General features: G+C 57.0%; 9 protein-coding genes across 9 annotated transcripts; 5 read left to right on the plus strand and 4 right to left on the minus strand.

Moving 5' to 3' along the window:
• Nucleotides 1-1319: 1319 nt before the first annotated feature.
• EsH8_VIII_000213 (class II glutamine amidotransferase) lies at nucleotides 1320-2415 on the plus strand (the record flags this gene model as incomplete). Its single annotated transcript, XM_083269255.1, has 2 exons — nucleotides 1320-1407; nucleotides 1460-2415. The coding sequence occupies 2 exons, from the start codon at nucleotides 1320-1322 to the stop codon at nucleotides 2413-2415; spliced, it is 1044 nt and encodes a 347-aa protein (XP_083129023.1).
• Nucleotides 2416-3409: 994 nt separating this feature from the next.
• Nucleotides 3410-4569, plus strand: EsH8_VIII_000214 (uncharacterized protein; the record flags this gene model as incomplete). The annotated part of the gene is made up of 2 exons (XM_083269256.1): nucleotides 3410-3689; nucleotides 3788-4569. The coding sequence occupies 2 exons, from the start codon at nucleotides 3410-3412 to the stop codon at nucleotides 4567-4569; spliced, it is 1062 nt and encodes a 353-aa protein (XP_083129024.1).
• Nucleotides 4570-5431: 862 nt separating this feature from the next.
• On the minus strand, nucleotides 5432-7397 carry EsH8_VIII_000215 (uncharacterized protein; the record flags this gene model as incomplete). Its single annotated transcript, XM_083269257.1, has 6 exons — nucleotides 5432-5647; nucleotides 5740-5820; nucleotides 5877-6005; nucleotides 6070-6950; nucleotides 7018-7122; nucleotides 7391-7397. The coding sequence occupies 6 exons, from the start codon at nucleotides 7395-7397 to the stop codon at nucleotides 5432-5434; spliced, it is 1419 nt and encodes a 472-aa protein (XP_083129025.1).
• Nucleotides 7398-8476: 1079 nt separating this feature from the next.
• EsH8_VIII_000216 (cleavage polyadenylation factor subunit FIP1) lies at nucleotides 8477-9726 on the minus strand (the record flags this gene model as incomplete). The annotated part of the gene is made up of 4 exons (XM_083269258.1): nucleotides 8477-9021; nucleotides 9073-9314; nucleotides 9379-9431; nucleotides 9523-9726. 4 exons carry the CDS (start codon nucleotides 9724-9726, stop codon nucleotides 8477-8479), a joined length of 1044 nt encoding a protein of 347 aa, XP_083129026.1.
• A 146-nt stretch (nucleotides 9727-9872) lies between these two features.
• EsH8_VIII_000217 (uncharacterized protein) lies at nucleotides 9873-11833 on the plus strand (the record flags this gene model as incomplete). The annotated part of the gene is made up of 3 exons (XM_083269259.1): nucleotides 9873-10309; nucleotides 10421-10999; nucleotides 11062-11833. The coding sequence occupies 3 exons, from the start codon at nucleotides 9873-9875 to the stop codon at nucleotides 11831-11833; spliced, it is 1788 nt and encodes a 595-aa protein (XP_083129027.1).
• Nucleotides 11834-12691: 858 nt separating this feature from the next.
• EsH8_VIII_000218 (DNA-directed RNA polymerase III subunit C31) lies at nucleotides 12692-13596 on the minus strand (the record flags this gene model as incomplete). The annotated part of the gene is made up of 2 exons (XM_083269260.1): nucleotides 12692-13381; nucleotides 13480-13596. The coding sequence occupies 2 exons, from the start codon at nucleotides 13594-13596 to the stop codon at nucleotides 12692-12694; spliced, it is 807 nt and encodes a 268-aa protein (XP_083129028.1).
• A 592-nt stretch (nucleotides 13597-14188) lies between these two features.
• EsH8_VIII_000219 (uncharacterized protein) lies at nucleotides 14189-15336 on the plus strand (the record flags this gene model as incomplete). Its single annotated transcript, XM_083269261.1, has 2 exons — nucleotides 14189-14339; nucleotides 14408-15336. The coding sequence occupies 2 exons, from the start codon at nucleotides 14189-14191 to the stop codon at nucleotides 15334-15336; spliced, it is 1080 nt and encodes a 359-aa protein (XP_083129029.1).
• A 287-nt stretch (nucleotides 15337-15623) lies between these two features.
• Nucleotides 15624-21249, minus strand: EsH8_VIII_000220 (Arf family guanine nucleotide exchange factor SEC7; the record flags this gene model as incomplete). The annotated part of the gene is made up of 2 exons (XM_083269262.1): nucleotides 15624-19904; nucleotides 19960-21249. 2 exons carry the CDS (start codon nucleotides 21247-21249, stop codon nucleotides 15624-15626), a joined length of 5571 nt encoding a protein of 1856 aa, XP_083129030.1.
• Nucleotides 21250-23255: 2006 nt separating this feature from the next.
• EsH8_VIII_000221 (dihydrolipoyllysine-residue acetyltransferase) lies at nucleotides 23256-24730 on the plus strand (the record flags this gene model as incomplete). The annotated part of the gene is made up of 2 exons (XM_083269263.1): nucleotides 23256-23567; nucleotides 23669-24730. The coding sequence occupies 2 exons, from the start codon at nucleotides 23256-23258 to the stop codon at nucleotides 24728-24730; spliced, it is 1374 nt and encodes a 457-aa protein (XP_083129031.1).
• Nucleotides 24731-25777: the final 1047 nt, after the last annotated feature.

The following is a 25777-nucleotide window of genomic DNA, read 5'->3' on the forward strand; positions in this document are numbered from 1 at the left end:
ACATGCGTGTGATCGGCGCTACGTGTGCTTGGTTTTTGAGACTTTTGTGCGTGAAGGATTCGACCCCTGGCCCAAGTCTGATGCGCCGTTGGGGTAATGGACCTTCAATGGTGTCAAGGCAACAGTCTAAAATGCCACCTTTGAGGGCTGAGAGGAACAAGTAGGATCCATGAATCAGCCTCGACAGCGCCATCAACCGCCTCCAATCTCCCAACGGCCGCCGAAGGATTGGCAACACCTTCTCCTTGCACGCGTCGGCTCGCCTCTCTTCCTGTGCCACTGTCGTCAAACCCTGCAAGCCGTCTCATCGTCCAGCCTTCCTTGATCCTCTGTTGCTTTGAAATCATTTATTTCCGGCCCCCACGCCGCGGGCCGGGCTGGGAAAAGGCACACATTGCCCGATGTGACGTAGAAACCTAGATTACTGGGCCATGGGAAAACGTGCGATGATGGGCTGAACACCTCCGCGATCCGGCCCCACGTGCCCGGGGGTGTGAGGTGTGCCGATGAGGTGCTGGCTGCACTTGCGCGCCAGACTGGAATCCCTGATCGGATTTGTCTTTGACGAAATGTCGAATTCTCCGTTGGGGGGCAGGGCAGGCAGGGCAGGCAGGGCAGATAAACCTCCGCTCCCGGTGTCCAGGGCCCTTGACGCCGTTCTTGTTCCATCATTGCTGCCTCCCAGCGACCCCACCAGACGTGTTTACAGTTTATGGCTGTGCAACCCTGACGACCGCGAACGCTTATTTTTGAGAAACTGTTTGGAGGAGGCATGCCAATTGTCTAGTAGGGCTGTGCACCACCTGAACAGCGCGATTGAATCAAGCTTCCGCCCAAATCATAGCGTGTGGCTTTGCTAGCGGACCTTCTAGACGGCCAGCCTCTTTCAAAGGGTCATGAAGGACCCGCGACGGAGCCGGGCGCGTTTAGTTGGTGAGTTTCGCCAACCATGCCGTTTGCCTACTCGAACCCACCTCCATATCGGCAATTCTGACCGCCACGCTAGAAGAGACTCAGTTCAGACTTGGGACTATCTTCGCCATCCGCGAGGGCGAACGGGATTCTTCGTCATGTCGGCGTCGAGGACGGGACGAGGAACATCTCCAAGTTCGGCCAAACGCTATTGGTCGTGACGTCAGCTTCACTTTCTAGCATGGCCAGCGGCTGCTGCCCCAGCATAGACGCCGACGGGACCGAGCGTGTGAAGGCTTGCAGTAAACTTGACTACCATCCCCGCCCGCCCATTGCTGTCGCGGTTTTGACGCGCAACCCAAACAACCTCAGTCATTCATCTTGCAAGAGTCCAGAGTAGCAGTACAATGTGTCGTTGGTTGGCGTATCTGGGGGATGAGCCCCAGCTTCTCGAGGACCTGGTCCTCCGGCCGCGACACGCGATAGTGAAGCAGGGTGAGTGCCTCCTACCCGCGGACGATGGCGAATGCTAAAGCGGGCAGGGCAGTTGACGAACACTTCCTCCCGGTTGGTCATATCAGATCAACATCCTCGGGGGTGCAACCAATCGCCCCTTCTTCTGCCAATGATGTAGGGTCTCCAAATCCGTTTAGCAATATGGACGGTTTTGGGATCGGGTGGTATACCTCCAACCAGTGCGACTTCGATCCGTACACCAACTACACGGGACCTGAATCCCTTCGGCCCGTCGTGTACAAGAACATCCGGCCACCTCTGAACGACCTCGTCTTCAAGAGCATAGCCGGGGGGACCAGCACCAACGCTGTTCTCGCTCATATTCGCGCAGCGCCGGGTCTGACGCCCGTCGTGGAGACCAACTGCCACCCCTTTGCCTTTGGGCGGCACTTGTTCGCGCACAACGGCGTCCTCGGGTCCTTTGCGTCCATCCGGACGGCACTGCTGCAGTATCTGCCGCTGAGGTACCAGAAGGCCATCATCGGGACGACGGACGCGGAGCACATTGCGGCCCTCTACTTCTTCATCCTGTGCGGCAAGGAGGGGGACTGGGAGTCGCCCTATGGCGTCGGCGAGATGGCGGCGGCCATGAGGGAGACGATCAGCCTGCTCAGGGAAATGCAAGTCGAGTTTGCGGAGCCGCGGGAGAGCAGCACTCTCAACCTCGTTGTCTTGTCTGGCAGCTCGTTGGTTGCGGTGAGATACGCCAGCCCCGAAGGCCTCGAACCGCCCAGCTTGTACTACTCGACCACGGCCGGGCCGACGCTGAATCGAAAATACAAGGGAAGCTCGGACATGACCACGGACCCGTCCAGCAACGTCGCCGACGACGATCCACGGCCGTCAAAGAAGGACCATGCGAGCCATGTGGTGGTGGCCAGCGAGCCGACCACGCTCAATCCGGACGAGTGGGTGTTGGTGGAGCCGTCGCAGATGGTCGTGGCCAGCCTGGAGCTCGGGGTGCATTGCGAGAAGTTGTCGACATAGGGCGGCGGTGGATGAGAGGGAGCAGAGCAGCTTCGATTGGTGCGCATGCGAGAGGCGAGGCGCTGGTGCTATTCGAATAATGGCAATCTCGGAAATGGACATTCTTGGCCCGCGTGGCCGACGCCGTCCCCGTCCCCGTCCCCGTTGCCGTCCCATGAAAAGTAAATAAAATCTGTGGCCCGTGAGCCCGGCAGTCCAGAAGCATCCATAACGATGTGCTGCACCACGCACCCTGGAACCATCCGACGCCCATGATGCCGGATTTCTTAGTGTCGGGGATCGCACAGGGATGTCGAGCAGAATGATGGGGGCCCTCTAAGCGAATTCAAAATGAAGCCATGGAGAAATGGAGAAGCCATCCAGGGCTGGATCCACCGCTTCGCCAGATGTGCACGCTAAAGCCTGTCGCTGACTGGGCGACACAAATCTCCCTGGAGGGAGGATTCGCTCGCTCGTTCTTTGGCTCTTGGCTGCTGTGTTTGTTGGTGTTGTCGCTGGTGTCGTGTCGCCTTGGTCCTACCTCGGAAGCAGAACTGCGAGCAAACATTGTGCTTTCAGCTTGCTGCCGTGCGACAACGAGAGACAAGAAATTCCCGGTCTGGAGAGATGCCGCCAAAGACGTGATGAGAGAAAAAGTGCCGAAAATTGCGCTGAGCCCTGGTCATCGGCAGGCCCAAGGTAGTAACCGTCGTGGCTTCCCTTCCTGGCCCCTTCCCTTCATCGCTGTCACCTGCCGCGATTGCCTTTCACCACCGACTGCCGACTCGTCCCGCCTTGTCTCGCCATCTTTTTCTTCTTCTTCGCCTTCGTCTTTTTTTTCCCTCCCTTCGCCGCCCAACTCGCCTTTGGGGAGTCGGCGTCGCCCTTCTCCCGCCTTCGGCTGACTCCATCGAGTCAGCCAACGTCCAATTGACCAGGAACCTTGAGGCTGCTACATCCATCGACCTCGTCACCATCCCCGCCGACCCGAATCCCCTCGGTACCGGTCTACAGAATGCTCTCCTTCTTCCTGCTCGCCCTGGCCTCGCTAGCTTTGGCCGCCGGTAGTTACGACCAATGTTACTTCGAAGCCGGCTATGTAGGGCCTCAATCCCTTCTTCCCTGTCTGTCAGCAAACGAGACGCAGAACGGCGTTAGTTGGTGTTGTCTGGCCGGCCACTACTGCGTCAACCAGGCCTGCTACGATGCCAGCTCCGGCGTCACCTACCAGTACGGCTGCAACGACCCGACCTACAAGGACAAGAACTGCCCGGTCAAAGGCGGTCTCGATCCTGGTGAGCAATCCCGTCACTTCCTTTTTTTTTCTATCTTTTTTTATTGTTATTCTTTTTACCTCGCAATTGACGACGTGGCAGCTAACAGCCCGCCGTAGCCAAGTCCGCGTGGGTCGGTCTCGTCCAGTGCGCGTCCGCAAACGAGGGTGAGCTCAAGTATTGGGCTTGCAATCACCCCGATACCTGCGGCGACAACTGTCCGACCGAGCCCGACAACCCGCAAGAGACGCAGTCCGTCTGGCCGTGGGAGCTTCAGCCATTGCCGCCCCTGGGCTACTGCGATGAGCTGGGGAAGAGAGTACTGGCCATGTACGCCCGGTCAAGCCTTGGCTCGACAGGGGGCGTCCCCAAGACGTATGTCGTGCCGACAGGCAAGCCAAGCCCCACGAGGCCGCCACTACGGAGCACCATCTCGACGGCCACGACTGGTGGTTTTTCTTCAACAGCGCAGCCGGCAAGCTCCCCCGCTCTGGGCGGAGGCGCCATTGCCGGTATAGCAGGCGCCTCGACCGTCGTCCTCGTGTCACTGATCTGCGCCCTGATCTTCCTCGTCTGCCGACGCCGCGCTCGTCGGCGAGACGCCAACAATCCGCCGACTGCAAATCAAGACCATAAAGAGGTCGAGATCGCGGAGCTGCCCGACGAGAAGCTCAACCTCATGGTCCCGAATACGCCATCGGCCATGTCAGAAGCAGGTCTCAAACGGCCGGTTTCCGACATGACTCTCACCATCGCATCTCAGAGCCCTTTGGGCACGCCGAGATGTCCAGGATCTCCGTTTCACAACCACAACGAGTGCGCGAACCATGTCGAGCTGGCCGATGAGCCGAAAGTAATACACGAGATGCCGGCAATTAACGAACGAGCGGAAATGCCGTGACGGCTGTGGGTACTGCGGGTATATTTAGCGGGTGTTATTAGCGGGCTTGTTTTTATTTCGGCATGTCTTCCTGGCCATACTCGGAATCTGGGAGGCTACGAGTTGCTTTGTCGAACAATACCACATTCTTTCTTCCTTCCCAACCCATATTTCCAGCTAACCCTGTTCTCAGTCTTACTCGTTGTCCCTTGTGCTTGCCGTCTAACTCATCACCAGTTTCTTTCTTATCCTCGAGTTGCACTAGGCGAGCAGGCATCGCACCGCTAGAGGCAACTGCCATCATCAAGTGGTATTGTAAGATCATGTAAAGTCATGCATGGCCCTTTTTTCTTTCCCGGTTTTTTTTTTTTTTTTTTTTGTAACCTCCACCAGCACACGCTGCCGCTCCCGCTTCCAATGCTTGACTAACTGCTCGGCCAGCAGCACACCCAAAGGCTGCAAAATCTAGGCCAACCCCCGCGCTCAAGACTCTTGTTAGCATAGCCTCATAGGTTGAAACTCGCGACGGCAGTTAATTTACTGTTAATTTTTACTTACCTCGGGTAAATGTGACATTGGAATGGTTCCCTACGTTGCTGTGCAGTGTTTCTGTAAAATTCGAATGCACGAGGCTCTTTGTCTAGATTTAACTGCCAAGGTTGCCCCTCGTGTTTCGCCGCACTCTTGAAATGATAAAGGGATTCATAGAAGCGTGTGCAATTATATTATCATTGCAAAAGTCAAACGGGGTATCAACGAAGTACAAATAGACCCCATTACCGCCCAGAGCCAAAGAGAATGTCATCAAGTAACCATAGACCTACCTTGCCGTGCCAAGAGCCCACCAGGGGCCTTGGATAGGGAGGGTGTGAATGTCCTAATTCTAAGCACCCTGGGCCTCGGGACGAATCGCCAGCTGCCGACGAGTCTTGTCCCCGAGCTGCGCGCCCCTGATGACGAGCTCCCCGTCCCTTGTGCGGATCTTGAAGTCTTCCGAGGTCATCCAGTCCTGGCTGCTGGTCTTCTCCTTGATGACTTCGCGGCCGACCTGGTTTTGGACGTCTCGTCGCCCGTTGAGCAGGTCGTTGCTCAGCTTTGCCTATTGATATTGCATGTCAGCCAGATTCTTGTGCACTATGCTGTTGAAGAGGCCATTTTCGGCTCCAGCACGTGGTGGCCGGGAGAACTTACACCGCGCTCCTTGACTGGCGCGCCCGCGAACTTGGCAATCCAGTCCGCCCGAGTTAGAGAGTGGATCAAGATCTTGCAATCCTAATAGCACGCAGGTTAGTCGCATCGAGCCGGCCGACAAGTAACATGCTTCTTACGAGAATTTCGGCGCATATGGCCGCCCACCTCTCCCCAAAAGTGTCATAGTGGTTCCACGTCGACACGGTCCGGGTGCCAGACCAAAGCGGCCTCATCGTAATCCCGCGTTGGGCGTTTTTGGCCGACACCTGGAGGAGTGTGTTAGCCTGAACGGGACTTTAAGACCTTGCGGGAAATCATGCAGCAACATACCAGCAGTTTCCAACACAGGATCTCTATCTCGATGTCCGAGATCCTATGGTGAATCACGGCCTCGAGCTGGTCCAGCGGCGTGCTTCCCACATCCACGAGAGTCCAGTCCGCCTTGCTGATTCCTTTGGGGCGCGGTCGGTGCTCATCGTTGTCACCGGCACGCTTGCGCTTGCGTCCCGCCAGTCCTGGTCCATTGTTATCTAGGTATTCGCCATTGAGGTCGTTGGCCTCCGGGCCATTGATGCCATTCTTTGTCCTTTCTTTGACCGTCGCCCTTGCCTTCCGGAGCTCGTAGAAGTCTTGCATGTTTGTGATACTGTTGTACAAAGCGCCGACGTATTCACGCTGCTTTTCGGCAGTGTGCGGCCAGGTTGGGTCGTCCTCGGGGGCCATTCCGGGCTGCCGCTTGACGTGCGTACTGTATGCGGCGTCAAGCTCCGTAAAGTGGTCGGTGTTGAGGATGATCCCCTGGTATGTGAAAGTAGGAGGCTTCTGCAGCTCTGCCGACAGGAAGGGGTGCTGGTCCGCAGTCAGGGGCGCATTCCGGGCGCGGGTCTTTCTCTTGGGCGTCTGGAGCTGGCACGCTTGATCAAGCGCAGCGCTCAATTCCATGGAGGTCTGTCCAGGTCCTTGTGTGCTTCTAGGCGCCGCATTCTGTTGGCCCGAGAGGCTGCAGCTGTCCCTCAAAAGGCGGAGGTTTTCGATGACACTATCAGTATCTTCTGGAGAGGAGAGGGCCACATAGTAGATCCAGCTGTGGAATCGTTCGACAAAACACCATATATCGATAAAGTCATCCCGGTTTCCCAGGAGCGTCGTGTAGAATTCAAGCTCCGGGAACAGGCGCGGGCCATAGCTGAACCGGTATGGCACGATATCGTCTGCCGAGTCCGTCAGTAGTGAGCTCCTTGCTAGTTGCAGCGCAAAGAAAGGCGCGGAAGCTCATACCCAATATGATGTTTAGCATCCATTGTTTCTGCTGAGCCGGAACTGCTGGGTCCTGGAGGATATTAAGGTCGGCCTGGAACGGGTCTTCCATCCTCACAATATCGTCTAGTACCTAGTTACGGTGGTTGCTAAAGGGGTCAAGGGGCTGGAATTGAATCGTCAAGAAAATCAAAGTATTGGTAGAGGTCTTGATACCAACAAGTAAAACCGAGGCAAAAGAGAGAGGCACGGTGAAGGCAGTGTGGGCTTTAAATTGAGATAATGGAATCTCCCAGTTTGGGTTGTTGTAGTGATTGAGAGAAACCCCAGATGGGACGGATCTGAACGCAACTCACTCACAGAAGCTCTATAAGAGTAACTGGCATTTACTAACATGACATTGTGCGGGCTTCGGGGAGCCGGTTGGCGAAAGGTGAAGTGAAGCTGAGTTGATCCGAAGAATGCCAACCGCACAAGTCAGAGGGTGATAGAGTATGTGTTTTCATCTGACCGGGCACCCCGTGGTTTTGTGTCAAGTACATCGCATACCATGGAAGCCAGCCAGAACTCGACCTGGTCTTGGATTTCCCAAGGCGAAGAGGAATCTATAGACTTTGATTGTAGTTCTCCAAGACTCCTAGGGACCTCAGTTCCGGTATAGTGCTTTATTAGATTGGAGGTTACTACTGTGGCTACTTGACTACTTAGTGTACAGGCAAAGTAAAGTGAGCTAGTAATAACTTAAGTTGGTGAATAGAGAGAAAGAGAGAGAGGTTTGATAACTCCAGTATGACTTCAGGAGAAGGCCAAAGAATCCTCCATCGTGGTTTCAAATACGAGCTTTGAAATTGAACCAACCCATCCAGCGAAGAGGATACCCATAGCTTGTTTCCATAGCTTGTTTTCTTTTTGTTTTTTTTGTTTTTTTTTTTGAAGGAATAGGGGTAAAATATACTTGCCTCTGGTAAGTCGTGCATGGTAGATATAATCACAGAGCAAGGAAACGCACCCGATCCGCCGAGCACCTACATACTTCCACATCGGCCCATCGTAGTATGTATCAGTGCGTATTGTCAGGCGGTGGGTGATAGTGTGCAGTCAGTCACGGAGATTTCCCAGCCGTCAACCTCGACATACGTTAAATGCCATCTTGATGCACTGGGTTGTCTTGGGGTTCAGAAAACACTATCTACAGCTTTTTTACACAACAAACGCGCCTTGTTATTTCTTCTGCTTCCCTCTCGCTCTTTTCTCAGGGCCACATAATCACGGCAATACAATTTGCAATTTTGCCAAGGTTTGAGAGAAATGCCAGATCAATTGTCAGGGTATCTCTATGCCTGCTTGTGCCAGTTCCATGGCCCAATTCCGGAAACCCCAAAGCAAACCATTTGTGACCTCACCACCAAAATCCCGAACGCCAGCCAGGCTGGAATATGCCAGCGCAACATCGTAGATAGACATGGACGCAGATGCAGAATTACCACTGGCGGCGTCCGCCGCGACCTCTGCCGCCGAACCCGCCGCGGTTGCCACCGCCCATGCCCTGCTGGTCGTAGCCGCCGTACTGGCCCTGGTTTCCGCCAAAGCCCTGTCCAAAGTTCTGGCCCTGGCCGCCCTGGCCGCCGGCGTTGGCTCCCTGGCCTTGCATCCCGCTGAACATGGCCGACATGGTGGAGGGGTCCATTTGGCTGGGGTCCATGCCCTGTCCCATCATCTGCTGCATCATGGCCTGCATCTCGGGTGGCATGCCGTCCATGCCAGACATGCCAGGCATGCCTCCCGCCTGAGCGGCACCGGCGGCAGCGCCTCCGCCGGGCATGTTCATACCGCCCATCATCATCATGCCAAAGTCCTCCATCATCTTCTTATTACCGGCGGCGATGGCATCGGCGTTGTATTCTCCGCGGACGGCCTCCTGTTTGGCGGCGTAGAGGGCCCAGGTGAACTCGTCAAAACCGTAGTTGAAGTAGTCACTGATGTCGGTACCGGGCTTTCGCCAGGGCTTCTCATTCTCGGAAAGGTCTGAGAAAGATTAGCGACGCGGCGCCTCGCGTTTGGGGCGGGGGTTCTTACCTTCATCTATGTTGACGGCAGTAATGGGCTTGCCGGCTGGGGGGTAGTCGGGGTTGGCGTGAACGTCGATGGTCGACTTGGAGGCGGCAGCAGCAGCCTTGTCGGCGCTGGGGATTCCCAGAGGGAGGTCGGATGGCGAGGCTCTGGAGTCGTCCTCCTTCTTGGCTGGGGCAGGCTTGACTGCCATGTCGTTGGAAGCAGACCTTTGTGGAATGTTCCTGATGTCGCTGTAGCGTGATTGTCTGTACTGGCTGTCAGCGACCAGGAGCTCCAGGCTCAGAATGGTGGAAGGAGTTTGGAACATACGTGGGGGGTTCCGCCTTTGTGCCGTCTTTGCGCTCGGTGATGATATCAATGTCCTGCAGAACGCGCCAAACGTCAGCCACTGTGGTTCAAAGCAGAAATAAAAAGAGAGAAAGGTCCATGTGAGTCTCTCCAAAGAGTGCCTACCGAGTCATCTTCATCCTCGTCCATGGCGCCGCCCTCGTCTTCCTCCTCGCCCTCCTCCAGCTCGTCCGACTTCGCGTCTACCTGGGGTGACGGGATCGTTGCAGCGGCATCTTCTGTTGGATTTGTTGTTGTCGCTGGTGTTGTTGTCGCCTCCACCGCGGGCTCCTCGGGAGCGTAGAAATCATCGTCCTCGTCGATATCCATAGTGACTTTGTTGTGTTGCGATGGCGTCGTTCACGTTTCGGGCGGGTGGTGGTGGTGATGCAACTTTTGGCAGTGTCGCATTTCCAGCGACTCCAGCAGTAGCTCGAAGCTCCGCTGGTGCACCAAACTGGCAGCCGGACGTTGAAATGGGCGGCACGGGCCATCCGCCGGCGAGAGCATTGCCCAATGGCGGCCGGGCTCTGAGAGCTCCCAAGCGGAGCGCGGAGGTCGGCAGAATAGTCGGCCGATCCGCCAATCAGCACCAGTCGCATTCATGGGCAGGAACAATGGCAGTGGGAGGAGCTCTGCAAGCTGCAGCGGGCCCGTGCACCGCTGCAGTGGTGGCCGCCAATTCTTTCGCGTTGACCGCGCAGCCAGCAACAAATCATCCAGCCCAAGGCCATCAACCGCTTCCAGCTGCCCACGCAAACCAGGCCTCGAGGACTCATTCGCCTGCACCCGTCGAAACAACACCCGGATCAAACGTACTCGAAGGCTCCGAGTCCCTCGTCGAAATGTTTGGACGATCCGCAAGCGCCTCCGCCGGCGGCTTGAGCATCAACACTGGTGCTGCCAATGCCGGGTGAGTCCCAAGTTTCCAACGAAACACGCCCTTGGCCTTGCACGCCATGTCTCCTCCGTCTTTACCGCCGTTACTCGTTATAATGGGCTTATACTGAACTTTCCCTCTTAGTGCCGGCCCCTCGTCGACTCCCGCAGCCGGTGGAGGACTTTTTGGAGGCTCGACGGCCCCGACGCAGCCCGCTACGAGCGGCGGTCTTTTCGGCGGAACCCAGACGGGCGGAGGACTCTTTGGAAACAAGCCCTCAACTCCTGCGCCTGCGACTGGTGGCCTTTTCGGCCAGTCCACGGCCGCCCCTCAAACACAGCAATCTGGTGGTGGTCTCTTCGGTGCAGCGACAGCAACCCCTCAAACCCAGCAGTCTACAGGACTGTTCGGACAGTCCAACGCAACTGCTCAGGCAAACAACGGCGGTGGAGGCCTGTTTGGATCTGCCCAACCCCAGCAGCAACAGGGACAGCAGCAGCAGCAGCAGCAGCAGCAGCAGGGCGGAGGATTGTTCGGCGCGTCTCAGCAGAAACCGGCGACGGGTGGTCTTTTTGGTCAGAGCACAGCGCAGCCACAACAGCAGTCTACCGGAGGATTGTTTGGCGGCGGAAACACACAACCCCAGCAAAATCAGGGCACGACAGGCGGTCTCTTTGGCCAGAGCCAGGCACAGAACCAACCTAAGCCAGGCGGCGGCCTCTTGTAAGTTTGGCCATTTCCCCCTTCTCTGTTCATGCTGGGCGCCAGGCTAACACACTTTGCAGTGGCCAATCCCAGCAAACGAACAACTCGGCCCCCGGCCTGACGATGGGCCAATCGACGAACCAGCAAACCGTCCCTGGCGTACGAGTGGATATGTCAAACATCAAGGGCACGACTCGATTCAACGACCTCGAGCAGTCCATCCAGACCGAGATGGAGAACTGCGACCTGATGATCCAGCGCTTCATGGCGCACGCTTCCGAGATTGGAGGTTTCATGGCTGCACATGGAGGCGATCTCGAGCGGCTCACCAACGACGTCCACTGGCTCCAGCGCAAGTACGAGGGCGTCAAGACGACTCTAGACGAGGACATTGTCACCCTGGCACATCTCAAGGACTTGGTCAAGTCTGATGCCGACATTGCCAAGATGGCTTTTGCGGGCGCCGACCAGCTCAAGCTTCCCGCTCACTACCACCAGACATGGCTCACCCGGGGCGGTTCAGGAGGCAACACGACGAACGGAAACCAGGACCGCAATCTGGAGGACGTGCTCACCCTGTTTTCCAACGAGGCTGACCGTCTGAAGGAGCTGCACCAGTTCCAGGTCCAGAAGATTAAGGAGATGGAGCAGCACATGCCCGGTGTCGAGCACGGCCTTTACGAGCGTGTGCGATCGCTGAGGGACCAGACCCAGGTCCCGGCCTTCAACATGGTTCTGGACCTGCTGGAGACGATCAAGATGATGGGCGACAAGATATACGAGGCTGCGGGTAGCATTGTCGATGTTCGCGAAAAGCTTACCCACCTCCAACGCCAGTACCCCACCAAATGAGCCTAGCAACCGGTTAATTGGATAGAATTAATGTCGATACCTGGGCGAGTGGCTTTATCTAGGGAGCTTGGGGGGATGGCGGTCCATGGAAAGCAAACGGCGTTCAGGATGGGTAAAATAAAGTATATACCGGCAGTCATGACACAATGATGCATCACCAGCTCCCGAAATTGACGGCAAGGGGGCGGGGGCAGGCCGGCAGCTCAGGTCGGGTCTAAAAGCCTGTCCTCGGCGGGGGCTCGGGGCGGTCCTTGGTCAAGGCCAAGCTTTGATGGCCGCCGCGCGGACGAGAGACATGGGCAAAGCCCGCTGCGGTTTGGACGTGGTCAACATTGAGGTCCGTCAATCGCGCATGCATCATTCCAGACAGTACTCTAGACCGCCGTCTCATGCTTGGAAATTGGCGAAAGATCTGCTCTGACGGAAACAAGCTGGCGTCATGATTGTACAATAAATATCTAAAGCGAGGCGGCACAGGTCGTTGATATACCCCAGCGTCAGAAGATTTCTGACTCACAGCATGCCCGGCGGGAACGGAACTTTGTAGTGTTTTGAAATGCGTGTGAAATGCGCTTGTGTGTCTGTATTGTGTTGATGGGTATCTATCCGGGAGCTCATAATCCGCCCCAGCAAAGCCGTTCATCCGCCCAACGCCCCTGATATGCGATCCCTCGTGACTCGTCAGTCGTAACTGAGGGGTCCCCCCGAGGTTGCCAAAGGGCCTTTCTATATGCGAATCCTTCCGCCTTCGCCAGGTGTTCCCCTCGCTCTTTTTTTGTTCGGTTTGGTTCATGAATCTCGGTTCTCTTCCGCCGCTCACGCCGACGCCCTCTCCGGGTCAAAAATCCAGGAGGATCATCAGTACGACCCTTCGCGGCCGCCGTGGTCGTCGTCGCCGCCGTCGTCCTCCCCCACGTCCCCGTCGTCAAAGTAGTTCTCGGCATCGTAGTCGCCGGCGTCCGAGTCGTCGTACTCGACGTCCTGCTCCTCCTCCTCGGCGCCCTCCTCCCACTCCTCCTCGGCGCCCTCGGCCTCGCCCTCGCCCATCCTCTCGAGCGCCTCGAGCGTCTTCTTGGCGCCGTCGGGGCCGACCTCGCCCTCGGCCTCGCCGTTCATGTGGAAGACGTCCTCGGCCGTCGGTAGGGCCGTGATCTTGGACAGCCGCAGCCGCTTGGCCTCGCCGCCGCGGCGCTTCTCGCCGGGCGCGACGTCGTCGCCGTCCAGCGTCTCGTGCAGCTCCTGCGGGAAGAACTCCTTGCAGAAGGGCCGGCCGCCGAAGTCGGGCAGTGCCCGCTCGGCGCGGGAGAACTTCTGCGAGTACGTCGGCACGGCGGTGAAAGGGTCCGCCGTCGCGCGCGTGCGCACGCCGTACTTTGCGTTGACCTGCTCCTGGCCGTAGAGCTTCCTCGTGTTCATGGGGTCCATGCCCCAGGTGCGCTTGCGGGTATAGAGGGGGCCGTCCTGGAACTGCCGGCGGAAGAGGAGCAGGGCGTTGACGTTTGCTTGTTCGAGGTCGGAGAGGGGTTTGGCTGTCGGGATCGCGTAGGCCTGCGGGGACTCGTCAGCACAATGGAAGACCCTAAATATCAACGCAGGGAGGGGATGTGGGAAGAATGAAGAGAAAGGGACTGGCGGGAAGAGCGTACAGGGAAGAGCTCAGAGGGCCGAGTATCGGGTGCGTGTTCGCCGTTGTCCCATGACAGTTGAGGTCCAGCTCGTCCCCCGCGACCACCGCGGCCACCGCCTCGTCCGCCCCGCGACATTATGCCTTTCTCTTCGTAGTAGAGACAGCGATTGATATGTTGTTGAAGCTGTAACGAAAGGTGGTGCCGGCACGGAGGGGGGGGGTGTGTGGAGGGGATTTGTGTAAGAGCGAGAGTAGATGTGAGTCGGAGTCAGCCGGACTCTGCCAAACGAAAAATAATGCATAACCCCCCCCCCCCCCCCCCCCCCCCAAAGGTACAACAGTTGGGTCGGTACCGCCAGGCGCGGGAGCCTCGATTTTTTTTTAGCGGGGTCAATTCCGCACCCTCTCTCCAGGTCTGGCCCTTCCCTTGGGGAGGGTGACGCGCTGCCCCGCCTGCGGCTACAGGGCCTGCCAGGCACCCAGGCTCTGCGTACCCCAGCAGCAGCCTAGCTCAGCGGGCTATCTTATCTTAGCGTCCAGGGGGGACCCTTAAACCGAAGCTTCCCACCCGCCGCCCCCCGCCATTTGCAACGCCGCTGGCCGATCTCCAAACGGCTTTCACAAGCTCTCCCTCCTCACCTCTCTCCCGCGGAACATTGTAGCTTCAGCCAAACTTCCACCACGGTTACCGCTTCGCCTTACAGACCACACCCCGAGAGAGAATTCTGATGACGGACAACGTCGTGCCGAAAATGTCCTCCGACTCCATCCCCATCTCCGGGCTCGACGAGCTCGTCCAGCACCTCGACGACCTGGTCTCGGAGCCAGACACGCCCCTCGTACCGAAGCTCCTCGACGATGTAGAGCTCCAACTCACAGGTTCCGCCTCCCCGAGACTCCTCTCCTTTGTGCCCTTCCCCAAGGAAACCGTCGCTGACCTCCAGCAGAAGCAAATACCCCCCCGTTACTACCGACCCTCCTTCCCAAGCTCACAGCGATCCTCAAAACGACGCCCCACGACCCCAACCCCGTCGTCTCCCTCACGATCAAGCTCCTCTCCCCCGTCCCCTTCACACAGACCCTCCAGCTCGCCGACGAGTCCTCCCTCATAACCGCCCTGCGCTCCCCGGCGCCCTCGGCGAACCTCCTCGCCCTCGCCATCCTCGCAAAGGCCGCCTCCTCCCCCTCCGACGCCGCCATCCTCTCCCTCATGCCCCGCGTCATCGAGGAGCTTCTCCGGAGGTGGCTCTCGGCGCCCCAGGTCGAGGTCGGCGAGAAGGCCTCCCGCGTGCTGGGCGATCTGCTCGACGTCGACTGCGAGCTGCCCCCGCCGCCCCCGCCGCCGGGCCTGGGAATCGAGGTCGCCAAGCGGAGGGCCCCGGGCCAGGGCCGCATGTGGCGGCGCATCTTCCACGACCGCGAGCTCTTCGGCCTCGTCCTCTCCCTGGCCAAGGGCCAGGACCCTTCCCAGGAGGTGCAGCAGCTCTCGGAGCGGCAGCTCTCCCTCGCCCAGGGCCGCATCCTCCGCATCCTCCCCCGCCTCGCCTCCCTCAACATCGTCGAGGTCGGCACCTCCCCGTTCCCCGACCTCACGGGCTCCCCCGACATCGGCCTGCTGCAGCTCGCCGCGTTGCACATGGTGGACAAGACGGACACCCTCATGCACCTGAGCGTCGTCGACTTCTTCGAGACGCTGGTCAGCGTCATGCGCGTGGTGGAGCCCTCGCATCGGACCATGGGGATCCTGAAGGACCTGGTGAGGCAGGGGGTCAAGGACGACAGCATCCTCAAGGCGGAACTCTTGAGCTTGCCGGATCGGACGGTGCCCGAGGAGTCGGACTCGCTGAGGACATTTATCAGGGATGTCATGGCATAAGATAGGGGATAGGGACACGCGGGCATTCTAGCAAGGCGTTGGGAAAAAAGTAATACGTAAGAGGCCATGGGATTTGTGAATACTCTGGGGATCACCCACCACAGCAAATGGGGAAATGGTGAATAGAAATACTTGAATATGGACACGAACTGCGAAAAGGCCTCAGCTGTTCCGAGCCGGGTTCAATAATTTTACATGAAATAACAGCCCCCTACAATCTATCCTTGACGCCATCCCCGTGTGCGCTGCCTCCACCTCCTGATTCTTTTTTTCTTGTGCTCAAAGGCTCATCGCCTCATTCTGCTGGAGGCATCGCCCTCGGGCCCGTCTACTGTGTTTTCTGTCGCGCTGCTGATAATGCTATCCCTTCGGTCCATGCCCACCCTGGTCATTCCCTCGATGCCGAGTCCGACTTCACCGACGCGCCTCAACACCAGCAGTAGCGCCGCCCTGAGCTCCGAAGTGAGGTCCTTTCCAAGAAGCTCCACCGCCATGAGGTAAAACTCCTTGATATTCTTCGAGAAGGCCTCGACAGGGAATGCGGCATACCCCTCGAGGACATCGACAACCACGGGTCGCCAGGCCACGATGTTGCGGTGTTGGCTGTCCTCCTCGAGAGCCACAAAGTCCTTGATAATGCTCTTGCAAAGAGGCACGAGGGCCTGCTCGATGGCGTCTCGCGCCGCTGTGCGGTCGTGGCTGTCGTCTGCGTACATGCGGAACAGGATGGCGACGTAAGTAGCGGCCGCCCCGCTTTCCTGCTTGAGCAGATTGGGGGCTTGCTTCATGAAGCCCTCGCGCCAGAGACGCATGCGAAGCTCCTTGTCGGCATTGAACTTGCGAGCGAAAAGGTATGACCTCTTGAGCAAAGCCATGAGTCGGAGGAGCTCCGATGTCGGGATCTGGGTGTAGACGGTGTCGTTGCTGAACAGCTCGTTCACCGTCTCGATCATGAGCAGCTGCAGGACACATCTTGAGATGATCCTGTTGAAATAACGGCGGCGGGCGGCCGTGACGACGACTGGCTGCTGTTGCAGGTTCGATGTCGGCTTGAACTCTTCCAACGGAGCTTGGGACTGGGCCGGGCCCGTGCCTGTCGGGGTCTTCAAGTCTTCCTCGTTGATAACCCCCACGTTGGCAGCGGTCGAGCTTGCATCGGTGTGGTCGCCGTTCTTTTCTGAGCCGTTGAGCTTCAACGAGTCTTCGTCTACTGCGCTCTCGGTAGGGCTCAGAGGACCAGAGAAGTCCAGGCCGCTCGGCGGCATGTCGATGGAGGCTGTCGAGTTGATTGTGGTGGCGGAAAATAGTTGGTGTGCAGTCGTGCGTGCGAACAGCTCGCAGAAGGCACCCACAACCTTAGACCAGTGATCCGGTGTAAACTTGGCAACGTTCTTCAAGATGAGCTGCTGCAGGCAGTTGCTGCCGATCCTGGAGATGGTGTCGTTTTCTTGGCAGATGCAGAGGGCCAACAGCTCCAAGAAACGGTCCAGCATGTACTCCAATGCGTCAAAGTAGTGCGTGAACAATGTGATCATGTTTCGCAATGCTTGGATCATTGTGGTCGACAACCAGACAGACAGCTCCTCGTGGTTGAGCGCATTGTTCAAATCCGGCCGGGACCGCAGGACCATGAAGATGGGGTACAGTTGCTGGCGCCAAAGAATGTCCCAGAAGTCTGACGGGAATTCGCCGCCGTATTTCAGCAGAGCTTCGAAGAAATACTCCAGCGCGTTTGAGCGCACCTCGAGATCCTCCCCAGTCATCAAAACATCGTGGAAAGCAAATAGAACCGGGAACCAGTAGCCTTCTTCTACTGAAGTCCGGTTCTGCGATCTTTGGAGTGTGTCTGCCGCGGAGGCGCTGTGTTCTCCGGTCGAACTTTGACCCTTCTGGGACAGAGGACATTCCGGGGTTCTGAGCATGCGGGGGATGATCGACTTCAAGCTCTCGAGCGCCTGTAGACTCTTCTTTTGGAACTTCATGTTCTTGGAAAACTCGGTGAGGCACACGATAAGGTCGGTGAATGCACCTTGGGAGATCACCACCCCGAATTTGGTCTTGTAGACCTGGGTCACGTTTTCATAGGCCAGGTTGACGATGCTTTCATTACTCTCGCGAGCAGCAACGGTGAAGACGCCGAACATGGTCCTCCAGCCTGAGCGAATGTTGTCGCCTCTTGCTTGGATCATCTGGATCAAACATCGCAGGACCATGTCTTTGACGGCGATGTTCTGAGAATTTGCAAGGACATGCTCGAAAGGCTTCAAAAAATCCTTTTGGAACTTGAAACCAGCCAGCTCCTCGAGCTCCATAAAACGCATCGACAACTGTCGAAGCGAATCGAGGGCGAAGAAAACAATGGTAATGTTGTTGTGGCAGCCAACCCGGTTGAAGTGGTCTCCGAAAACCTCCCAGATGTTGCTCCACTCGAAACGCACACGCGTCATGTTGTAGTAGGCAATCTCGACAATCTTCTGCAGACTGTACGTTCGCGGGGAGTCATTCGACCCAGAAACCTTGATCTCATCCCAACTAACTTCCGTCAGAGCTCGTGCGAAGTGCACAATGGCCTCTCCGTTGAGATTGCCCGTGTTGGTGAATATTCTATCAACAGCTTTGATCACCTCATCCGAACGACTCTCCAAGGCAATCTCATTCGAGAAGCCCTGCGGTCCAGTACCGGACCTGGGACGGCCGCCCCGCCGTTTAGAATTAGTTGATGATCTGGAGTCGCTGGTGTTTTCCCGCTGGGGAGGCATGAAGCGCGCCTTGGAGACATCGGGAACAACACTCTCGTCCACGCCCCCCGTGATCAACTGCAGACGGTCAAGCTGACTGATACACATGAGCACATCCTTCCACGACGACCTCAAAACATTGCCCTCGGTTTGACCAAGCTCGAGAATGACCTTGAGCGCCTCAACGTTCTTTGCCAACATCTCTTGCGGGTTGTTCAAGTTGGTGGTATTCTTCAACGCGGAAACGAAAGCTTCTCGAGCAGTCGACAGGTCAAAGAGGCACGCAATCTTGGTTGCCAACTTCATACCCTCCAGGCACAGTTTGTTGATCTCGAGGTTTTGGGTCTTCTGCATCTGACTAGACAAGGCGGAGAAGTAGGACATCCACGTCACGTCGAACATGGGACCAATGTGCTGGACCGATGTGGCTGGGATGAATCTGACACCAGACCGCTGTGCGTTCCTGCGTTGATTCTTGTACAGGGTCTTGAACAGCTGCTCTGAGCGCAATGCAATTTCCTCTGATTGCTGCAGATATGCCTCTCGCTGGAGATCTCGGCCCATGTTGGACAGGGCCTGTCCCAAACCAGCGGCGATTCCGGTTGACGGCGGCGGAACAGCTCCCGCAGCTGCCGCAGCCTCTCGTTCACTCTTGAGGACGATCTCGTTGCTAGAGATTTCGTCGTAAATAGCCAGCAGGTACTCGTCCGGCAGATCGGCGTTGTCGTTGATTCCGCGGTTGTTCTTGATGAACTCCTCCTTGCTCATGCGCTTCGCAATCTTGCTGCTGTGCAAATCGGTGTTGAGCATAATGACAGAGTAGGCCAGAACGTAGGCGGTATCGGCGTTGGCAAAGGCGTTGGGGTTCCCCATGACGTATCGTTCGGCAAACTTCAACATGTAGCGATCAATCTTCTGCGCCTCTCCGGGAAGTCTGAAAGACTGGAGAAACGTGCGCAACGCGTCGACAAAGCGCTTTTTTGTGAACTCCATGGCATCGACGAAAGCGTGCATGATCTCAATGTTCTTGGGGTCGCCCTCTCCCAAGTATTCGCCGATCTGCGACTTGTCTAGGCGATCTTCTGTGAGTAGGAACTTGGCGATATCTTGAGGACTATCGCTGGGAATGAAGCCTTCTTGAATCAGGAGCTTGACACCTCTCTTGGGCTTGAAGTTGAATTGCTTGATGGCATTGTTCATTGCCGTCTTCTTCGCCTTGGCCTTCTCCAGGGAGGCAGGGTCATCCTCCATGACAGGCGTTGACGGCGCGGGGGTCTCAAAGCGAGACGGGTTATCGCTCATGCTTGGGTCAATGGATGGCCGGACGTCTTCAGAGTTTCTAGTCTCGCCATCGGGTCTGACCCCGTTTGCGTCTGCCCGCACCGCGGCAGACCAGTCAACCATTGACCTCAGTGAGTCCACCAAGGCGTTCAAAGCAATACGCTTCATCACGTACTCCTTGGGTATCTCAGAGTCGGGCTCGGTGTTGGGCGTAATCTGAGCAACAGATAGGGGTGGGGGTAAAATGGCCCTCAGCTGCCAGTCACCTCCAGAAGTGCTCTTGGCACTCTTTTCCTCATACTGCTGCTCCTGCACAGGCGTCACTAGCACGGGTGCCGTAGAGAATTTGGACAAGTCTTCGATAATGGTCTGGAAGATGTTGTCTACGCTGCGCTCGCAGTCATAGTTGAGGTAGGTCTCCACCAACGCCTTGGAGTCGGCGCAGAACCGGTTGAGAATGTTGACCACGTACACCTTTTGGGATATGGGAGCTGTCCGCCTCGCCAGCAGAGCAAGGTAGATCTCGTTCAAGAATACTGCGATTTCCAGCTTCACCGATTGTTAGTATAGAGCCAAGGAAGCAGCGAAGGGTTCGGGCACCAACCTTGAAAGATTCTCTCATATACTTGAGCATCAGCCAGAAGATTTCACAGCAGACGTCAAATACGCGGTCGACGGAGCTAGCTCCGTTACGTGTTATACTAAGGCACAAATAGAACTTGATGGCTTGAAGGAAAGTCGTGGGCTCGTTGCTCTTGGAGTTTGTAATGGTACACAGTGGAGAAGTGAAGACGGCAATGTTGTTGTTGAGGAGTGTGTGGATGAGGTGTAGGGAGATGAGCTTGGAGCGCATGGGCTGGCCGCGGAAATCGTAGAGCTGGTCGGGCGGCAGCACTTTGGTGGACAGGTTGCAGAAGGATCGGAAGACCAGGTAGGCGTCCTTGATGTATACCTCATCCTCGGCATCCAGTGCTTCCGGGCTGTCCTCCAGGGATGATTCGGGGGTGGACTGTTCGGACACGGATCGTGCAGCCTTCCTTCCTGGCTTGATCTCCGTCACCATGGTCGGTCCGTCGCCCAGGTGCGAATCGTCGAAGCTCTTGCGATGCTCCAAGTCCTTCAGTGTGAGCTTTCCGTTCACATTCCCGTCGCCCTCGGCCGGGGCCTTTTCGGAAGCGCCGGGTGCAGCGGATTCGTTCTCCTCTTCCTCCTCGTCCTCTTCTCTGTCCTCAATGTTGGAGGTGCCATTGACGGAGTCGGGCTGCTCGAAGGTGACGTTGCTCGAGCTGTGCTTCAGCTTGTCCAGGCTGACGCGAGCCTCCTTCATGTGTAACCGTGTCTTTACTCGCTCGAAGACGGTGCCGACCATCTGGGTAAGGGTTCCCTGCGCCATTTGCTGGTTCGCGGTGCTCCTCGAGAGGAGGAAGACATTGTAAACCTGGCGGACGGCCTTGAGGAGGCCAGCGCCGTGGACGACGATCTTGTCGTTCAGCACAGCTGCCAAGAGCGACTTGACAATCTGAAGCTGGACCTCAACGGCCGTCGTCTCGCCCTGGAAGCAGTCGCAGATGGTGTCGATGGCTCGCTCGATGAGGGGGGCCCTGTCGGCAGGAGCATCTTGCTGGCCGTCGGATGCGCTGGGCAATGTAAAGTAGGAGTAGGATATAAGCTTGCCGATGCAATCGAGTGCGCCGGTGATGAGCTGGACGTTGCCTGTCCGTGTGGCCAGCTGCAGAGGGGCGAAGACGATTTCGGGATCCGGGAAGTCTGGGTGGCTCTCCTTGATGGCAGTGAGCGTCTTTTGGAGAGATTCGGTCAGCTGCTTGTTCCTCTGGGCCTCCTTGGAAGCCGCAATGGCCTCCAAAGAGGAGACGAGGAATTTGAGAGAGCTCATGGGGGAGCACTAGAGGAACCAAGTGCCATTCGCGAGTCTAGGGAAGGTCCGTGATCAGGAGAGGATGAGTTGAGGGCGATCTACTCCAGCAGAGGAATCGGTAGGTAAGCTGGGCCGGGCATCGAGGGGCGCATGCGCATATGCAGGGCGACGTGGAGGACAGCTAGGCCAGGGGGGGGCGGCGGGTATTAGTTCGATCGTCTATCCGCAGGCAATATTCGAAGAAGGCAGCAGCATATGCGGTACCGGCGTCGCAAGAATAGGGTATTATTGTATGCGTTGCTTGCAAAGGGCCGTTGATCTCCAAGAAGAATGGAAGATGCTACCGTTCTGGCTGAGGTGGTTGAAGAGGTCCTTACGAATTGGACAGACAACAGAGACAATTAATTGGCAGTGACGGTCCAAATTTCTTTGAATGGAGGGACCCCTGGTCCACGTATCCGTACTGACTGGGCTGCAAAAAAAAGATACGTGGGTAGGTAGGTAGGTAGTGCAGGTAGCTAGTTAGCTGAGCATGTTCTGGGGGCACGTCCTTGGAGCTGTGCACTGTGGGACGTCTGGTGCCGGGAGCTTGGGAGGCAGCCTGGTCCGAACACTGTACCGCTGTGCAGGAGACACTGTAGCCAGTCCCCTGTCGTGGTTAATGTACATACAGCATCTAGTGTATGTATGTGCTACGCATGTATACCTGTATGGCATCCGGACGGGTACATATTCGTAGGTGTGGGCTAATTACGGCTGCTGCAAGCTGGAGCCGGGCACCGGGCTGTCAAGCCTTGCCTGCCCTTGCGCCAACAGCATGAATAGGAATGGACATGTGGTTTACGTGGCGGACTTGGGCCAGGGAGTAGGTATCTGTCTGTCTTATGTCATCAATGGAGATGGGGTCTGCATTATGTCAGCAAGGCAGATACCTAGAGGCTGTCTTGGGTTATCAGTGAGGATAGGGTGCTGTCTTATGTCAGCAACTTTGAATGGAGTGCCGGTATCCTCACCCAATCTTATGTCATCAACGTGGGTGGGAGGATCGGAGCCGAGCGAGTACAGACATCAGGGAAAAAAAAGACAACCAACACAACACAACACAACACAACAACACAAGACCGGCATGAACCACTTTCTCTGCAGCTGTATAGTTACGTAAGCCAATGCTGAGGTGACAGCGCGTCGTCGCCATTAGTGTAGACTGTATCCGTAGTGTACGGGTATCTCTCTACGCGTGTGTGCGCTTAGTTGCGGCCATTGGGCCAATTGATGGGGAACATTTTCATGGGGCCACTGTATCCAGCAGGGCCGCCTCCCATTGGCCTAGCCCCGGCCCAGAAGGTCCCTTGTTTTCCCGGCCTATTTCCACTGTCATGTCCGAAAAGTTCCTGAGGCAGCTCGGTCTTAATCAAGTCCACCAGCGATTGCGGACCCGGTATTGGCTGCTGGCGTTGGCGTTAAGACATGCTGGCGCACCGGCCACCGGCCAGATTTATCGGCGAAACCTGGGCTCCAACTTCCAGGCCCACGCCGGCCACTCACTGTCAGTCTACAGCGCCAAAGCACCCAGCGTGGCCCACTCTCCCAGCGGACACGGGTGCACTCTCGCACTCTCGCTCGCTGTGGTGTGCAACGCCCAGCTAACGGCTCTCTCCCTGAGTCCCCTGGGTCCTATTTTGTAGGGACGCGCTAGCCCCCGATCCGGACTAGCGCCCCAAGCTCCATCCAGCGACGGAGCTCAACGCAAAAAACTCCAGCCCCAAGGAAAGATTCCCGTCCGGACAATCTCGAGCATCAAACCTCGTCGTCCCAAAATAATCCCGCGTCGTCGCCTCTCTTCCCTTCCTTCTCCCTCCCCCCCCCTTTTCCTCGTCCCCGTTCAATTCGTCCTCTAGTAGCCAACGGCTTCAATTGTTCGACGCAGACGGTCCATTCTCCTTGAGATCGTCCCCAATCCGACCCCCGTTCCATCGCCAGTTTCTCCCTGCTTTCGCGCCGCCCGCGAGAGCTATTTATTCATCATGATCTCCACGGTCCTCAGACGGACTGTTCGTCCGAACGCCCTCCTTCGCAGCAACCTCTCCTCCCAGATCCTGAGATGTTACGCCTCGTACCCCCCGCACACCGTCATCAAGATGCCCGCTCTGTCGCCCACCATGACGGCGGGAAATATCGGAACTTGGCAGAAGAAGGCCGGTGACAACATCGCCCCCGGTGATGTCCTGGTCGAGATCGAGACGGACAAGGCCCAGATGGACTTCGAGTTCCAGGAGGAGGGTGTTATCGCCAAGCTGCTCAAGGAGTCTGGCGAGAAGGACATCCCCGTCGGTAACGTATGTGCAAAACCCCCCCGTCGGGTCCGGCCTCGTCCTGCCCATGCCCATCACCACCAACCCCATCATCATGTCCGCGCAAACTAACAACGTATCCGCAGCCCATTGCCGTCCTTGTCGAGGAGGGCACTGATGTCAGCGCCTTCGAGGGCTTCACCGCTGCCGACGCCGGTGGTGAGGCTGCCAAGCCTGCGGCCAAGGAGCAGCCCAAGGAGGAGTCCAAGTCCGCCTCTGCCCCTACCCCCGAACCCGAGAACTCCTCCGAGGACTTCAACAAGCCCGCCGGCAAGCTCGAGTCCGCCCTCGACCGTGAGCCCAACGCCACCACCGGTGCCGTGCGCCTCGCCAAGGAGAGCGGCCTCAACATCCGCGATATCAAGGGATCCGGCAAGGGCGGCAAGATCACCGAGGAGGACGTCAAGAAGGCCGTCTCCTCCCCTGCCGTCGCCGCCCCCGGCGCTTCCTACGAGGACTTCCCCATCAGCGGCATGCGCAAGACCATTGCCTCCCGCCTCCAGGAGTCCACCCAGAACAACCCCCACTTCTACGTCTCCTCCAGCATCTCCGTCAGCAAGCTCCTCAAGCTTCGCCAGGCCCTGAACGCCTCCTCCGACGGCAAGTACAAGCTCTCCGTCAACGACTTCCTCATCAAGGCCATCGGCGTCGCCTCCAAGAAGGTGCCCCAGGCCAACTCCAGCTGGCGCGGCGATGTCATCCGCCAGCACAACACCGTCGACGTCTCCGTCGCCGTCTCCACCCCCACCGGCCTCATCACCCCCATTGTCACCGGCGTCGAGGCCCGTGGCCTGGAGTCCATCTCCACCGAGGTCAAGAAGCTCGCCAAGCTGGCCCGCGACAGCAAGCTCAAGCCCGAGCAGTACCAGGGCGGCTCCATCTCCATCTCCAACATGGGCATGAACGACGCCGTCGACAACTTCACCGCTGTCATCAACCCTCCTCAGTCCACCATCCTCGCCATTGGCACCACCAAGAAGGTCGCTGTCCCCGCCCTGTCTGAGGACGGCACCACCGGTGTCGAGTGGGATGACCAGATCACCATCACCGGCAGCTTCGACCACAAGGTCGTCGACGGTGCCATCGGTGCCGAGTTCCTCAAGGAGCTGAAGAAGGTCCTCGAGAACCCCCTGGAGCTCCTTCTGTAAATGGAAGTTGCTGTTGTGTGTGTGCGGAGGAGGCATGATGAGTTTCGAGGCGAACCCGGCGTAGGAATTATAGACGTTCAGGCCGAGGATATGACCTGTGATTGCGAAGGGAGGAAGCGGAGGGCAACGAGAGACGGTCGGGCATACATCATCTGCTCGACGGCGGATGACGACCTACCACAACCTACTTCCCGTGTACAATGATCTCCTGACTAATGCTGCATCTCGAGTGCGGAAGAGGTTTCTGTCTTGTACATTTGGTCTCCTTTTTTCCCACTTTACCTAGAAATCAAGCAGTTACCTTTGATACATTTGAGCTGAAACTGTCGGTACACCCCGTCTCCTGTGAAGTTGTGTGGGTGCGTTTCTGTCTGGCTGGCTGGCTGGCTGTCTGTCTTTTGTCCGAACTTGGGATGACGAATCAGGCGTCGCTAGGAATGTGGTCCTCACCGCGCTAACTGCCACCGTCTCGCGAGATCGGATGAACTTTTTCCATTTCTTCGGGTTTTTAACATGTGAGAGCCGCTGAGACCAGCCACTCCGACGCCCAGCACGACACAAAGGCGAGCTGTTCTGGGCACGCAGTCGACTGAAGGGCATGAAAAGTTGGAATATGGGACAGTCACCACCTATTGGCCGCCCTCCTTTGTTTTTATTGTCTCTGGTTTCTACCTCTTTTCATGAAATCTGCACTCTTGGGCATCTTTAGAATTTTTTCTCTCTCGCCCTTTTCTGTACTCTATAAAAAATAACTTGAGAGCGAGAATAGGGGAAGTCAACGAGGGCTACCCAGTGTCCGGGTGATGTGACAAACCACGAGTAGATGCTCGCCGCAGGCCGAGTCTTTGGAGTCTATTTTCCTATTTAGTCTTTGGTACCAGTCATTGTATTTCTATTCCTACATCTTACATTTTTGATCATAACTAGGCATCACATGATACGACGTATCTGATATCCGCCAGATCATTGGTCCCGGCGAAAGCCGAACTTTGCCCAGAATCCGTTTGGGGTAGTTTGTAGTTTGTAAATGTCTTTGTAGGACCAAGA

This window comes from Colletotrichum jinshuiense, chromosome 8 (assembly GCF_051148585.1).
Source record: "Colletotrichum jinshuiense chromosome 8, complete sequence".
NCBI lineage: Eukaryota > Fungi > Ascomycota > Sordariomycetes > Glomerellales > Glomerellaceae > Colletotrichum > Colletotrichum jinshuiense.